General features: G+C 44.2%; 1 protein-coding gene across 3 annotated transcripts in view; it reads right to left on the reverse strand.

Annotated features, from left to right (window-relative positions):
• Positions 1-7,940: 7,940 nt before the first annotated feature.
• The window catches only part of Ltn1 (listerin E3 ubiquitin protein ligase 1), a 55,969-nt gene continuing 50,257 nt past the window's right edge, over positions 7,941-13,652 (reverse strand). For 2 of the 3 annotated variants that reach the window (XR_384950.4, NM_001081068.1), the window contains exons 27-30: positions 12,752-12,972; positions 11,957-12,151; positions 10,966-11,133; positions 7,941-10,297 (exon numbers count right to left, since the gene is read on the reverse strand). Coding sequence is in view for 2 of the 3 variants with exons in the window: in NM_001081068.1 (NP_001074537.1) it covers positions 10,235-10,297; positions 10,966-11,133; positions 11,957-12,151; positions 12,752-12,972 (647 nt within the window). In the remaining variant the exon portion in view is untranslated. The remainder of the gene's footprint in view (positions 10,298-10,965; positions 11,134-11,956; positions 12,152-12,751; positions 12,973-13,652) is intronic. The other variant, XM_006523111.3, reaches the window with a different exon arrangement.

Here is a 13,652-nt window from a genome sequence, read left to right on the forward strand (position 1 = left end):
GAATAAAGGGGAATAAACTACAGGAATAAAAGAACTTCAGCCTTTGTGTAGCGTCTGTTTTACCTGGTGGTAATATTGGACTGTCCATGGACTATCACAGTCCGCATGGTAAGAACTTAACTGCAGACAGTGTAAAGGTGAGCTTTCACTCTGTGAACAGCATAACGCCACTTGCTGATGCTCCCAGGGGTTCATCAGGAAGGCCCCTTTCCCTCAGTTACTTATGAAGGCCCACCTCAGGCTAGTGATGTCATCTAAAAGTCCAGCCTCCTATGGAGGGAAGCTTAGATGATCATTTGCAAGGATCGTGACCACCTTCCTCCTCTATCACTTTTAGGAGTGGCTACTCGTGCATTGCCTACCCCCCCAATGGATAATGATACTGTACCCAGCACTACCTTGACTCAGAGTTAATACTATATACACAGACATAATTTTTTAAAGATGTGGGGGTGAATACATGCCACAGTGGGCCAGTACCGCAGGAGCCCAGAAGAAGGTGTCAGATGCTCTAGAACTGGAGTTAGAGAAGGTTGTGAGAACACAACAGAGCGCCATAAAGCAGACTCAGGGCCTCTCAGAGCAGGAGTGCTGTTAACCAAGGAGCTCCCTCTCCAGCTCTCTCTCTCTATAATTTCAAAATTAAGGCATGAAGTTGCAGAGGAGAAGAGAGGAAGGTGATGGGGGAACGTGATCAAGACACTGCGTACATGTATGTAATTTTCGAATAATAAAATTGATAAGAATTCCAATATAGAGTTCATGATAGAGCTAACCAGGGTCAGGATAACTTGGTGATCAATATTCTATATTGAGATCTGCCAAGATACAGTGCCAGGCCAAAGACTGTCACTTAAAACAAGAACAGTTGTGATATTAGCAGGGCCTTGCTCCAGAATCCAAAAGGCCTGCAACTGCAGATTACCATAGGGCCTGCCAGATGTCCGGTATGGAACCCATCTCTGCCATCACAACCTCCAACACCAACCCCTGGCTCTGCTAGCCACATGGCCAGAGTGCCAGAACAGCTTACACGGCAGCCCGGGTGTGGGTATGGACGTAGTAGGTTGTAGGTGAGGCTGAGGGATTCAGGAACATCCGTTTCTAACTTCTAGTCTTGCTTCTAGGTTCTATGGAAATGCTGCCAGTGTGCCAGAGTTGGGGACTGGCCGATTAGGTGAAACCCTGTTGGCTCTCACAAGCAGCATTAAGGGGAAACTATACCACGAAACTGTCAAGAGACATACAGGTCCGCAAATTTTCCCTTGCCTGCAACCTACATTAGTCAGGTACAATTTCAATGCTGGCCAGCAAAATCAGGCTCCTGAAGAGCAGGAGTTATTATACTACAGCAATTAGGATGAACAATGGCCTCACCTCTGTCAGTCTGTCTTTGTCCCAAACCCTGTGGTGGGAAGGACAACAGTGTGGGCTCAGCTAGATGCATACCGACTCTATAGTGTTATAGATAGGAACTCTTGAGAAACCCGAGTCTTTCCTTGGCATGCCTTCTGTTTACCAGACTGCTGTGCAGAGAAACAGCATCTCTGTCTTCCAGCTCATGCCGAGAAAGGTGCGATGGGACATGCTGGAGCGACACATACGAAAATGACGCAGTTAAGCCCATTTACTCTGTATGCTATCTCAGTGGGACTAAGTTGTTTCTTAGTAACCTACTGAATCTGGGTTTCACAGACATAAATTACAGGATGCCTTGCTATTACTCGAAGGAGTCCTTAAAGTTCACACAGAAGCTAAACCAAAAGTACCAGCGACAGATGAACACCCTTCCTGAATAAGACCTTTTGAAAGGAATATTTGCAAAATGGAAAGACGGGTCTCTCTATATAAAGATCCTGGAGGATTCTATCGCAGATATTTCTTTTACCTCTAGTTTGAAACAGTATAAAGAGCAGTTGGATTATGAGACTGTAAGGTAAGAATTTGGGGAGAGTAGAAGAGCTGTCTGAGAGGAACACTTTATAAAGTGTTGTGGTGGCTACACTTTGTAGTCAACTAGGCTCCATCTGGAATGAAGTCAACTCCAAGTGCATGTGTGCATGTGAGGGGTTTGTCTTAGTTAAACCATTTGAAGTGAGAAGACCCATCTTTAATGTGGATCTGAGATGGGACGATCCGCCTCTAACCTGGACCACACCTTCTGCTGGCTGCCTATATATAGGACATAGGAGGAAGCTTCAGCTCTTTGCTCTTACTGGGAAGTCTATCCCTTCACAGACATTAGAGACTACTTTAGGGTTCTGATTTATACTGACATCTGACACATCCAGCCCTGTGGATAGAACAACTACTACACCTTATGTTGGTAGACAGCCATTGTTGGTCTGGCTGGACCACAGCCTGTAAGCCATCTTTTTTTGGGGGGGGGTGGGGGGGAGGCAGGGAGTTTCAAGACAGGGATTCTCTGTATAGCCCTGGCTGTCCTGGAACTCACTCTGTAGACCAGGCTGGCCTTGAACTCAGAAATCCACCTGCCTCTGCCTCTCTCTCTCTCTGCCTCTCTCTGCCTCTCTGCGCCTCTGCCTCTGCCTCTGCCTCTCTGCCTCTCTGCCTGCCTCTCTGCCTCTCTGCCTCTGCCTCTGCCTCCCAAGTGCTGGGATTAAAGGCGTGTGCCACCACTCCCTGGTGCCTGTAAGCCATCTTAACATACACATTCATTTTCTAAGTTCTGTTTCTCCAGAGACTCCTGACTAATACAAATGTTAAAGTCACATAGCATGCTGAAGACAAGCTATATGCCTGACAAGGTAATAAAGCACTATGTGCTTTAAAAAATAATTTAAAAATAAGCACAAATTATGTCCGTGTTTGTAAAATAATGACCAGCAAGAATGAAATTCTCTCAGTAGTTAGGAAAATATAAATCGTAACAAAAGGTCAGAAGATATGGTGCACTTAGCTCACAACTCCAACTAGAAACTGGAAAATTCCAATAAGACCAAGCATGAGTGACAAAGTACAAAGCAGAATCTTCTCCCTGTACTGCTAACCATGCTAACATTGCAAAGTTAGGGAGTAATTTGACATCGTGTAAACCAACAGTTTACAAATCCTGTTCCCTTAAATCCCACTGTAGCTCATGCCTCTGGGACACCTACCACATTTGTTGAGGAAGAATGTATTCTGCAGCACTGCTCAAAATGGTGATTAGGAGGACTGGTAGGTATGGTGAGAAGGACTGGTGGGTATGGTGAGGAGGACTGGTAGGTATGGTGAGAAAGACTGGTAGGTATGGTGAGGAGGACTGGTGGGTATGGTGAGGAGGACTGGTGGGTATGGTGAGGAGGACTGGTGGGTATGGTGAGGAGGACTGGTGGGTATGGTGAGGAGGACTGGTGGGTATGGTGAGGAGGACTGGTGGGTATGGTGAGGAGGACTGGTGGGTATGGTGAGGAGGACTGGTGGGTATGGTGAGGAGGACTGGTGGGTATGGTGAGGAGGACTGGTGGGTATGGTGAGCAGGACTGGTGGGTATGGTGAGAAAGACTGGTAGGTATGGTGAGGAGGACTGGTGGGTATGGTAAGGAGGACTGGTGGGTATGGTGAGGAGGACTGGTGGGTATGGTGAGGAGGACTGGTGGGTATGGTGAGGAGGACTGGTGGGTATGGTGAGGGGGACTGGTGGGTATGAGGAGGGGGACTGGTGGGTATGAGGAGGGGGACTGGTGGGTATGGTGAGGGGGACGGTATGGTGAGGGGGACTGGTGGGTATGTGTTATTAGACGCGTTCTCACGACCGGCCAGGAAAGACGCAACAAACCAGAATCTTCTGCGGCAAAGCTTTATTGCTTACATCTTCAGGAGCCAGAGTGCAAGAAGCAAGAGAGAGAGAAAACGAAACCCCGTCCCTTTTTTAGGAGAGTTATATTTCGCCTAGGACGTGTCACTCCCTGATTGGCTGCAGCCCATCGGCCGAGTTGACGTCACGGGGAAGGCAGAGCACATGGAGTGGAGAACCACCCTCGGCATATGCGCAGATTATTTGTTTACCACTTAGAACACAGCTGTCAGCGCCATCTTGTAACGGCGAATGTGGGCGCGGCTCCCAACATCTCCCCCTTTCCTTTTAATAAGAGCAAATAGGCCACCCATATTAATGAGAGTGGAGATAGAGGTCAAATCCCCAGTGTGTAGGTAAAGGAGCCATGTACAGGATTAGCTCTTAGGCTCACAGGCTTTTACCCAGAGCAACCCTGACCTGCTCCCGTGTCGTTTTGCCTGGGGGAAGGGAACTAGGACACTGAACCTTCATGAAAGATGACATGTCTCCCTAGAATAGGCTCATATATGCCGCAGAGCCTTTCCATTGCAGTGCTTAGCCGTGCAACTCTCTCGGGCTGCTGAAGCACACTCACTCTATCCCGTGCAATGAGTCTAGCCTCGTGAGATGTAAGAGCTGAGTGGCCAGCGACCTATTGCCTAAGCATAGATATATCAGGGGAAGCTCCATGTTCTAGTCCTGCAAGCGCCTGGGCAATAACCACCTTGTCTCTCCTAGTTTGGGCCTTAAGCTTACAGACCAACCAAAGAAGCAACACTAATCCACAGCAAAGTGTATCTCCACATAATATTAATCCCACCCATTTTTTAAAGAAAGAAAATGCTGAGGAGATCCAATTGGGTAATCCTTTGGTCAGGGACAGGTCCAAGCGCGTGGAGTTGACCTGAAGTCTCAATTCCCGAAGGATCTGTTCAAATTCAGCCATCCAATTCTGTAACATATACTGAAAAAGACTTTTTGACAAATTAGCTGCCCTAGTAAATTTCTCATACTTAATGGAAGTAACACACAATCCCGGAAACTTTTGTTCACATCCCTGCTGAGTTATTTGTCATAATACATCTAGTTGTATCTGGACAAGATCTATGAGTTGATTAACCAGCATGAGACCTCTCTGTATCTTGACATTAGCTGAGGCCTGTTCATCTATGACTGTAGTCACTGAGGCTGACAAAGTGTTAATGGTGTCAGTCGTCTGGACCTGTCCAGACAGAGCCAAGGCTGTCTGAATTAAGGCTAAACCCAGTTCCCAGTTAGTGGTAAAAAAGCAGGAGAATACTTGAGCATTATACATCACCGTCATTGGGAGTGGAAATATCGACATTATCCCCCAACGCTGCTCTCTCTTTATTATTGACGCCCTGGACATCACCAAGACGAGGGACATCAGTATTCCCTTGGTCAGTCTGGATTTTTCGGGTGAGTCTTTCTGGTATCCAAAATGGGTTGTCTTCATTCTCGTAAAGCTATACTCACTGGTACTCTCGTTCCCCAGCTGAAAAGTTCTGAATTCATACAGTTGAATCCTTCTTAACAGTCTGCTTTACGGGAACCTTTATTACCGCGACCCGCAGTTCTGGTTCTGGAATGAGGGATCTTCCTTGCGCCAGTCCCGAGTTTTTTCTCGTCCCGGAATTCGGCACCAATTGTTATTAGACGCGTTCTCACGACCGGCCAGGAAAGACGCAACAAACCAGAATCTTCTGCGGCAAAGCTTTATTGCTTACATCTTCAGGAGCCAGAGTGCAAGAAGCAAGAGAGAGAGAAAACGAAACCCCGTCCCTTTTTTAGGAGAGTTATATTTCGCCTAGGACGTGTCACTCCCTGATTGGCTGCAGCCCATCGGCCGAGTTGACGTCACGGGGAAGGCAGAGCACATGGAGTGGAGAACCACCCTCGGCATATGCGCAGATTATTTGTTTACCACTTAGAACACAGCTGTCAGCGCCATCTTGTAACGGCGAATGTGGGCGCGGCTCCCAACATCTCCCCCTTTCCTTTTAATAAGAGCAAATAGGCCACCCATATTAATGAGAGTGGAGATAGAGGTCAAATCCCCAGTGTGTAGGTAAAGGAGCCATGTACAGGATTAGCTCTTAGGCTCACAGGCTTTTACCCAGAGCAACCCTGACCTGCTCCCGTGTCGTTTTGCCTGGGGGAAGGGAACTAGGACACTGAACCTTCATGAAAGATGACATGTCTCCCTAGAATAGGCTCATATATGCCGCAGAGCCTTTCCATTGCAGTGCTTAGCCGTGCAACTCTCTCGGGCTGCTGAAGCACACTCACTCTATCCCGTGCAATGAGTCTAGCCTCGTGAGATGTAAGAGCTGAGTGGCCAGCGACCTATTGCCTAAGCATAGATATATCAGGGGAAGCTCCATGTTCTAGTCCTGCAAGCGCCTGGGCAATAACCACCTTGTCTCTCCTAGTTTGGGCCTTAAGCTTACAGACCAACCAAAGAAGCAACACTAATCCACAGCAAAGTGTATCTCCACATAATATTAATCCCACCCATTTTTTAAAGAAAGAAAATGCTGAGGAGATCCAATTGGGTAATCCTTTGGTCAGGGACAGGTCCAAGCGCGTGGAGTTGACCTGAAGTCTCAATTCCCGAAGGATCTGTTCAAATTCAGCCATCCAATTCTGTAACATATACTGAAAAAGACTTTTTGACAAATTAGCTGCCCTAGTAAATTTCTCATACTTAATGGAAGTAACACACAATCCCGGAAACTTTTGTTCACATCCCTGCTGAGTTATTTGTCATAATACATCTAGTTGTATCTGGACAAGATCTATGAGTTGATTAACCAGCATGAGACCTCTCTGTATCTTGACATTAGCTGAGGCCTGTTCATCTATGACTGTAGTCACTGAGGCTGACAAAGTGTTAATGGTGTCAGTCGTCTGGACCTGTCCAGACAGAGCCAAGGCTGTCTGAATTAAGGCTAAACCCAGTTCCCAGTTAGTGGTAAAAAAGCAGGAGAATACTTGAGCATTATACATCACCGTCATTGGGAGTGGAAATATCGACATTATCCCCCAACGCTGCTCTCTCTTTATTATTGACGCCCTGGACATCACCAAGACGAGGGACATCAGTATTCCCTTGGTCAGTCTGGATTTTTCGGGTGAGTCTTTCTGGTATCCAAAATGGGTTGTCTTCATTCTCGTAAAGCTATACTCACTGGTACTCTCGTTCCCCAGCTGAAAAGTTCTGAATTCATACAGTTGAATCCTTCTTAACAGTCTGCTTTACGGGAACCTTTATTACCGCGACCCGCAGTTCTGGTTCTGGAATGAGGGATCTTCCTTGCGCCAGTCCCGAGTTTTTTCTCGTCCCGGAATTCGGCACCAATTGTTATTAGACGCGTTCTCACGACCGGCCAGGAAAGACGCAACAAACCAGAATCTTCTGCGGCAAAGCTTTATTGCTTACATCTTCAGGAGCCAGAGTGCAAGAAGCAAGAGAGAGAGAAAACGAAACCCCGTCCCTTTTTTAGGAGAGTTATATTTCGCCTAGGACGTGTCACTCCCTGATTGGCTGCAGCCCATCGGCCGAGTTGACGTCACGGGGAAGGCAGAGCACATGGAGTGGAGAACCACCCTCGGCATATGCGCAGATTATTTGTTTACCACTTAGAACACAGCTGTCAGCGCCATCTTGTAACGGCGAATGTGGGCGCGGCTCCCAACAGGTATGGTGAGGACTGGTGGGTATGGTGAGGAGGACTGGTGGGTATGGTGAGGGGGACTGGTGGGTATGGTGAGGGGGACTGGTGGGTATGAGGAGGGGGACTGGTGGGTATGGTGAGGAGGACTGGTGGGTATGGTGAGGAGGACTGGTGGGTATGGTGAGGAGGACTGGTGGGTATGGTGAGGAGGACTGGTGGGTATGGTGAGGAGGACTGGTGGGTATGGTAAGGAGGACTGGTAGGTATGATGTCAGATAGTAGTTAAGTGGAGAAGCAAGTTGTAGATGACGACACAGTGGGATGGCACCTTCAGATTTTCTGAAGCAAAACCTTGCTACACGCTCTTTGCGGATACAAACACACAGCATCAAGTATAAATCGTTAAGTAGGAAGAAGTGCACACTAAGCTGGCTCTGGAGAAGGAAGAATGGGCCAGAGAATACAAAAGAGTAACATTTTATTTCTTTAAAAATCAGAAGCAATATGGCAAAATAGTATGGGAAGAGTACATGTAAAATATTGCTATTTTACTATTTTCTCTATATTTGAAATTTTTCTAATTTAATGGTATAATACTCAAGTAATAATTATTTGTACCATAAAATGTATCGTGTTAATATTATTTACACCATAGAAAAGTATACACATGTATTAAAAGATGAGAAAAATGAAATAAAAATCAATTTTAGAAATTGCTACTTGGTTTCGGATTTTAAGTAAATTTGTAACAGGGCTTTGACTCTCTAGCAATTTGAAGTTCCTCTTATGCTAAAATTTTCAGGGATGGTATCCTGTCCATGAGTGTTGTCAAAGCTAAATAAATAAAACCTGAATGGGGCATTCTGAGTTTCAGTCTTGCTTCTGGAAAGCCTTCCTTAGCATTATCAACCGGTGTGAACTGACAGCTATGCACACAAGTCTCCCAGAATGCGTTCCCAGTCCCAAGCTTGAGGGGCTACTAAGGTCACACACCGCAAAAAGCCGGAGCTCTGCTCCATCTTCTCTTCTACTGGGGCTTTGGATCCAAAGTCAAGAACCAATGCTGGAAGGTTATAAACAAAATTTTATTGTAAATCCACTTGAAAAGGAAAAGAGTAATTTTCCCAGAGGCATCACACAGTCCTTGTGACTGCTGTGCCAGAGGCAGGCAGAAAGGGAAGAGGGAGATGTGAGGGACTAAGAGGTAGTAGAGTCTTGCTATCTACACTTCACTCCGTCTCTGAGCCTCAAGACTGTAAGATAATAACTACTACAGAGAAAAAAAGAGAAGACAGACAAGCCGATACTACACTTGTAACCGACACACAGTTCTCTGGACTGTAATCCTGTCCACTTTCAGACTATTTCAATAACAGTCATTTTGACTAGTTGATGGTAAGCAGTAATTTTATTTGACACGAGTTGCACCCTTCTAATTAAACATTTGAAACACAGATGATGGACTAAACTTTTAGGTATCCTAACTACTAGAAATGAAATGGAAGACTGTGATCCAAACTTCCACACGTTATACTGTGAATAGTTTTTAAAGGCAAAGGTACTGTAACCAAAGGCAGGTTTCATGAAGTTTACACACTTCAATCCATTAAGACAATTCCACCAGGCTTGGTGGTGCACTTTAACCCCAGCACTTGGGAAACAGAGACAGGCAGATCTCTTGAGTTCCAGGCTAGTCTGGTCTACAGAGTGAGTTACAGCCCAGCCCAGAGCAACATAGTGAAATCCTGTCTCAAAACAAAAGCAAAAAAAAAAATTAATTTTACTTAGTACTATATCCTTCATTGCTGATAGTTTTAAATAATTAGCTCCCCCAATTCCTGAATTGGTGTAACTATGGCTAATAAGTATAGCAAACTCTGCAAAATGTACAGCCTCCTACAAGATTTTTAAATATTGTTTTCTCCACACATGATTATACTTTAGTAATATTTATTCTTTTCTTGATAGATAGACTGCTATCATTTTACTTCACAAAATAATCAAAAAACTGCTTACTTCAGATTCCCACTCTTTGTAGACTCACTAAACTGAGTAATAGATTCAACCAACACATTTACAATTCAAATCTCATTAACATGGAAATAATTCTTTCACAAGCAAAAGATTAGTGTCAAGGATGTAAGTTATGAATTTCACAATTCTCACCAGAGCCCCTTAGAGTTCACTCAGTTCCTTCTTCATGTGAAATTTCACAGTACACTTCAAACCTCTGGATGAGGGTGGGAATATCTCAGTGTCACTTTATCATTAAAACAATTTATGAAAATCAGAGTAATTTTAAACTATTGTTTGTCATCACTAACAAACAAGTCTTAGTTATCTACAGATGTAAATCAGCTCTCAATTCATTTGCCTTATCCTTGGACTGTTTTACAACACAGACCAAAAAACTGGATGGTTTTATAAGTTATAATATAGTTTATGCTTTCACAAATTTCAGTTCTATAATTTAGAATATTTTTGAGAAGAGATATATTTATTTTTAATTTTAAACATACAAAGAGATTAAGCCATTAATATAAATATTTTCTCTCAAATATGTAATAGTCTCTTGTAAAAGAAAAAAGTTTCCGAAGATTTACAAAGCAATCTGCAGAGGTTGCCTGATTTGAGGATCATACTGACAGATGGCACTTTGTCATGCTCACTGGCTTCACATCAGTACTTCAAGGTGGAGCCAATCCATTCCCTTTGGCTTGACCTACGGCAGCGACAACTTCCAATGAAAAAAACCTCAGAAAAAGGTCTCACGGCAGAGCGGGCAAGTGGACTTGTTGCTAGATGTAAACCATTTGTACTGAAAAAAAAAAAGGTTTTAATGTTAAAGTAAATTTGTAAGGCTTTCGTCTCACATATACACATAGAAGGTAACCTTAGTGACAAAATGAAAGAGAACAAACCAAGCATTTTGCCTCCTGTCTCCAAAATTAACACAATGAAATGTTCTTTCTTGAGGCTACACTGTGACACAGAGCCGCATACTTAGGCTCACACAGAAAACTAAGGTGGAAGGAAGACATATGAAGAAACGAGAGCTCCTTCAGTGTCCTTCACGATGGCGTTTAAAGACGAAAAGGCCCTGATGCTGGACAGCCAAGTCTTGTAGCCTCGCATCCTGGACAAGATCTCACAAGACCATCAGTCACCGAGTGAAGAGCCCATTCATTACAGTGCTTTGATACACCGTCTCAGTAAATCACTAATAATCTTTTATAGAAAAAGTCATTTCTTAGTCTTCTATAAACACACAACCTTAAATGTGTGCAGTACCTGGGTCGTGAGGTCAGAACAACAACTTTGTCAGGTTGGTTCTCTCTTACCTGTCCACAGTTGCCAATCTTAGGCAGCAAGTGACCTTTACCTGCAGAGATCATCTTACTGGCCCGACACACAATCTTTCAAATAAATATCATACATAACATATACAGACCACAAAGAATGTTAAGAGATTTCCCTTCGCCTTACCAGGCAAGCTGAGTGAAACTTTTTCTTGCATGTTCTACAGGCTTTTTTGGGAAGAGAATAGTTGAAACCATGAATAACTGAGAAGCAGATCATACAATCTTCAACACCTTCAAACCGTTTGTCTACATTATTCTTCCATAATGCTAAGCCTTCCATGATACTTCCGTTCTGTTAGTAGAGAGGAAAGAAAGTCACCACACACTAAAGGTCTCCAAATGGTACTTTTATTCAATACCACACATTTCAGGCTGGATTTTAATTCTGGCTGTCATATTATCTCCTAACTTTTTTTTTTTTTTTTTTTTTTTGGTTTTTCGAGACAGGGTTTCTCTGTGTAGCCCTGGCTGTCCTGGAACTCACTTTGTAGACCAGGCTGGCCTCGAACTCAGAAATCCGCCTGCCTCTGCCTCCCAAGTGCTAGGATTAAAGGTGTGCGCCACCATGCACGGCATCTCCTAACTTTCTTAAATGTTATTTTAAATTACCTCTGAATTTTTAGAAAGAAATATAATTCTTATCATTAAAGACAGTGTTTACAATCTAGTCTCTCTTCAGGAGTCCCTTCATGTCTTCCCCGCTGTGTGTTTCTCTACTCTCTGCACTGTCAATGGAGTGAAGCCGTCTCTGCCAAGCAACAGAAAACTAAGTACAGAACTTTGACGAGTAAGCAGGGATGGCAGCTTCAGGTCATTTACAAACGCATCTGTGTTTAACCAACAATGTTTTTTTTATTTGGTTATTTTTCCTCAGGAGAGGGTTTCTCTGTATAGCCCTGGATATCCTGGACTCCCACTTATAGACTAGTGTCGAATTCAGAGATCCGCCTGCCTCTGCCTCCCATGTGTTGGGATTAAAGGAGTGCGCTACCGTGCCCGGCTTTATCTCAGAGTTTTTACTTTCCACATTAAACAGAGGTTACACTGTGTGTTCCGATGCTCTTTCAGACAGATGTGCTCTAGTGTGAGTGACCAGTGCGCTCGTGGCAGCATACCTGGTGAGTGAGGTACGTGCTCAGCTGCAGCATCCAGTTTCGCCACTGCTGCACAGCCACCCCGATCCTCTTCCCACTTTCCACTGTTATTGAGCCCAGTGGGTAATTGGAAGGCAACTGTATTATGAGTTCAATGACTATGTCTTCGATGGTGTACGTAGCCATCACTTCTCGAGTAGTAGCTCGCGCCTTAACCTACAATACAATGCAATACAATACAATACAAAAAAAAGGTATTTTTCCTTTGCCAAATAGCTTCCTATTATTAGTCAAACATCCAACACTTTGACAGATCGACGGATGGCTGAAGACTACAGAGGAGAATAAGGACATAAACTCATCATTGATCTGATTCCAGGCATTCAAACTGGAGGCTTGAGTGCCTGGCGTGTGGCAGAGGGGGATGGTGCATGCCTTCAACCCAAGCTCTGGGGGCAGAGGCAGGTGGATGCCTACAGTGGTCTCCATAGTGAGTTTCTTGTGAGACATGGTTACAAGTGAGACAAGGTCTCAAAAAAAAAAAAAAAGACCAGCATGCTTCCGAGTGACTTTATTACGTTTACAGTTTGTCTCACAAGCTTTTGTGCACAGAAAGGATCTAACTGTAATAGGTTTCTTCACAGGAAAGGATTGTTGAATGCTCAAATGATGTCCAGAGTAACACAGAGTAGTCAGAAAATGAGGTTGATAATTTTCTATCAATTCTGAATCAAAGATTATAACTTGTGATGAAGTAAGCAATCAGAAATATAACTGGTATTCATTTCTCTAGAAAAAAACCAAGACAATACTAACCGTCATGCCATTGAATAGCTGTGTACTTGTTTGTACAGAAGATATTTCTTGAAAAGAAAGAACATTGCTGACATACTTGCTTGTAAATCTATCTACAATATTGAAGACACGCTTCTCACTGCTATTCCACCATAGCCTAACCATGGCAGGCAAGTCTTTTAAAGTCATGTGATAGACCGAGCACGCCAGGTGTGGGATATGATACGGAAGAGTTGCTGTTTCTGAGGAAGAAACAAATCCCAGGTTAGTGATACATGTGCACTCACCTAGAACAGTAGACTAGCTGATGCGCCTTAGAAAGCCACTGGACTACTCAACAGTAGCGTGCTACCTCAGAAAACAGAGAAAGGCCCCCACCTCCAAGAGGGTTAGCATCCACCCACAAAGCTATCTGAGAAGAACTAAAAATCCAGAACCTGGAGAAATAGCCCAGTGGTTAGGAACATTTGTTGCTCTTGCAAAGAACCTAGATTCCCAGCACCCACACGGCCACTCACAGTTCTAGGGAGCAGACACCCTCTTCGGGCCTCTCTGGGAAGCAACACAGTGCAGATACACTTGGGCAAACCCTCATACTCCAAACTTCACGGCACACACAACATCCTCCGGTCAAGGGGTTTTAGTTCTTCACAGATAGCTTATACACAGATGGGCTGCACTTCTGTCTCAACTAAAACCTGAGCTTCCAGGTGAAGAACGTAAACTTCACTTGAATTTTGTTTCATCAACTGAATATAGGTAGCTGGGTGTGGTGGCACATTCCCTTAACCCCAGAAGAAGCAAACAGATATTTAGGAGTCTGAGGCCATACTGGTCTACATAAAGTCCCAAGCCAGCAAGGGCCAGAGAGTAAGACCCTGTCTTAAAAAACAAAAATTAAAAAAGAAAAGAATGGATCCAT

The sequence above is a fragment of the Mus musculus genome, chromosome 16 (assembly GCF_000001635.26).
Source record: "Mus musculus strain C57BL/6J chromosome 16, GRCm38.p6 C57BL/6J".
NCBI classification, from domain to species: domain Eukaryota; kingdom Metazoa; phylum Chordata; class Mammalia; order Rodentia; family Muridae; genus Mus; species Mus musculus.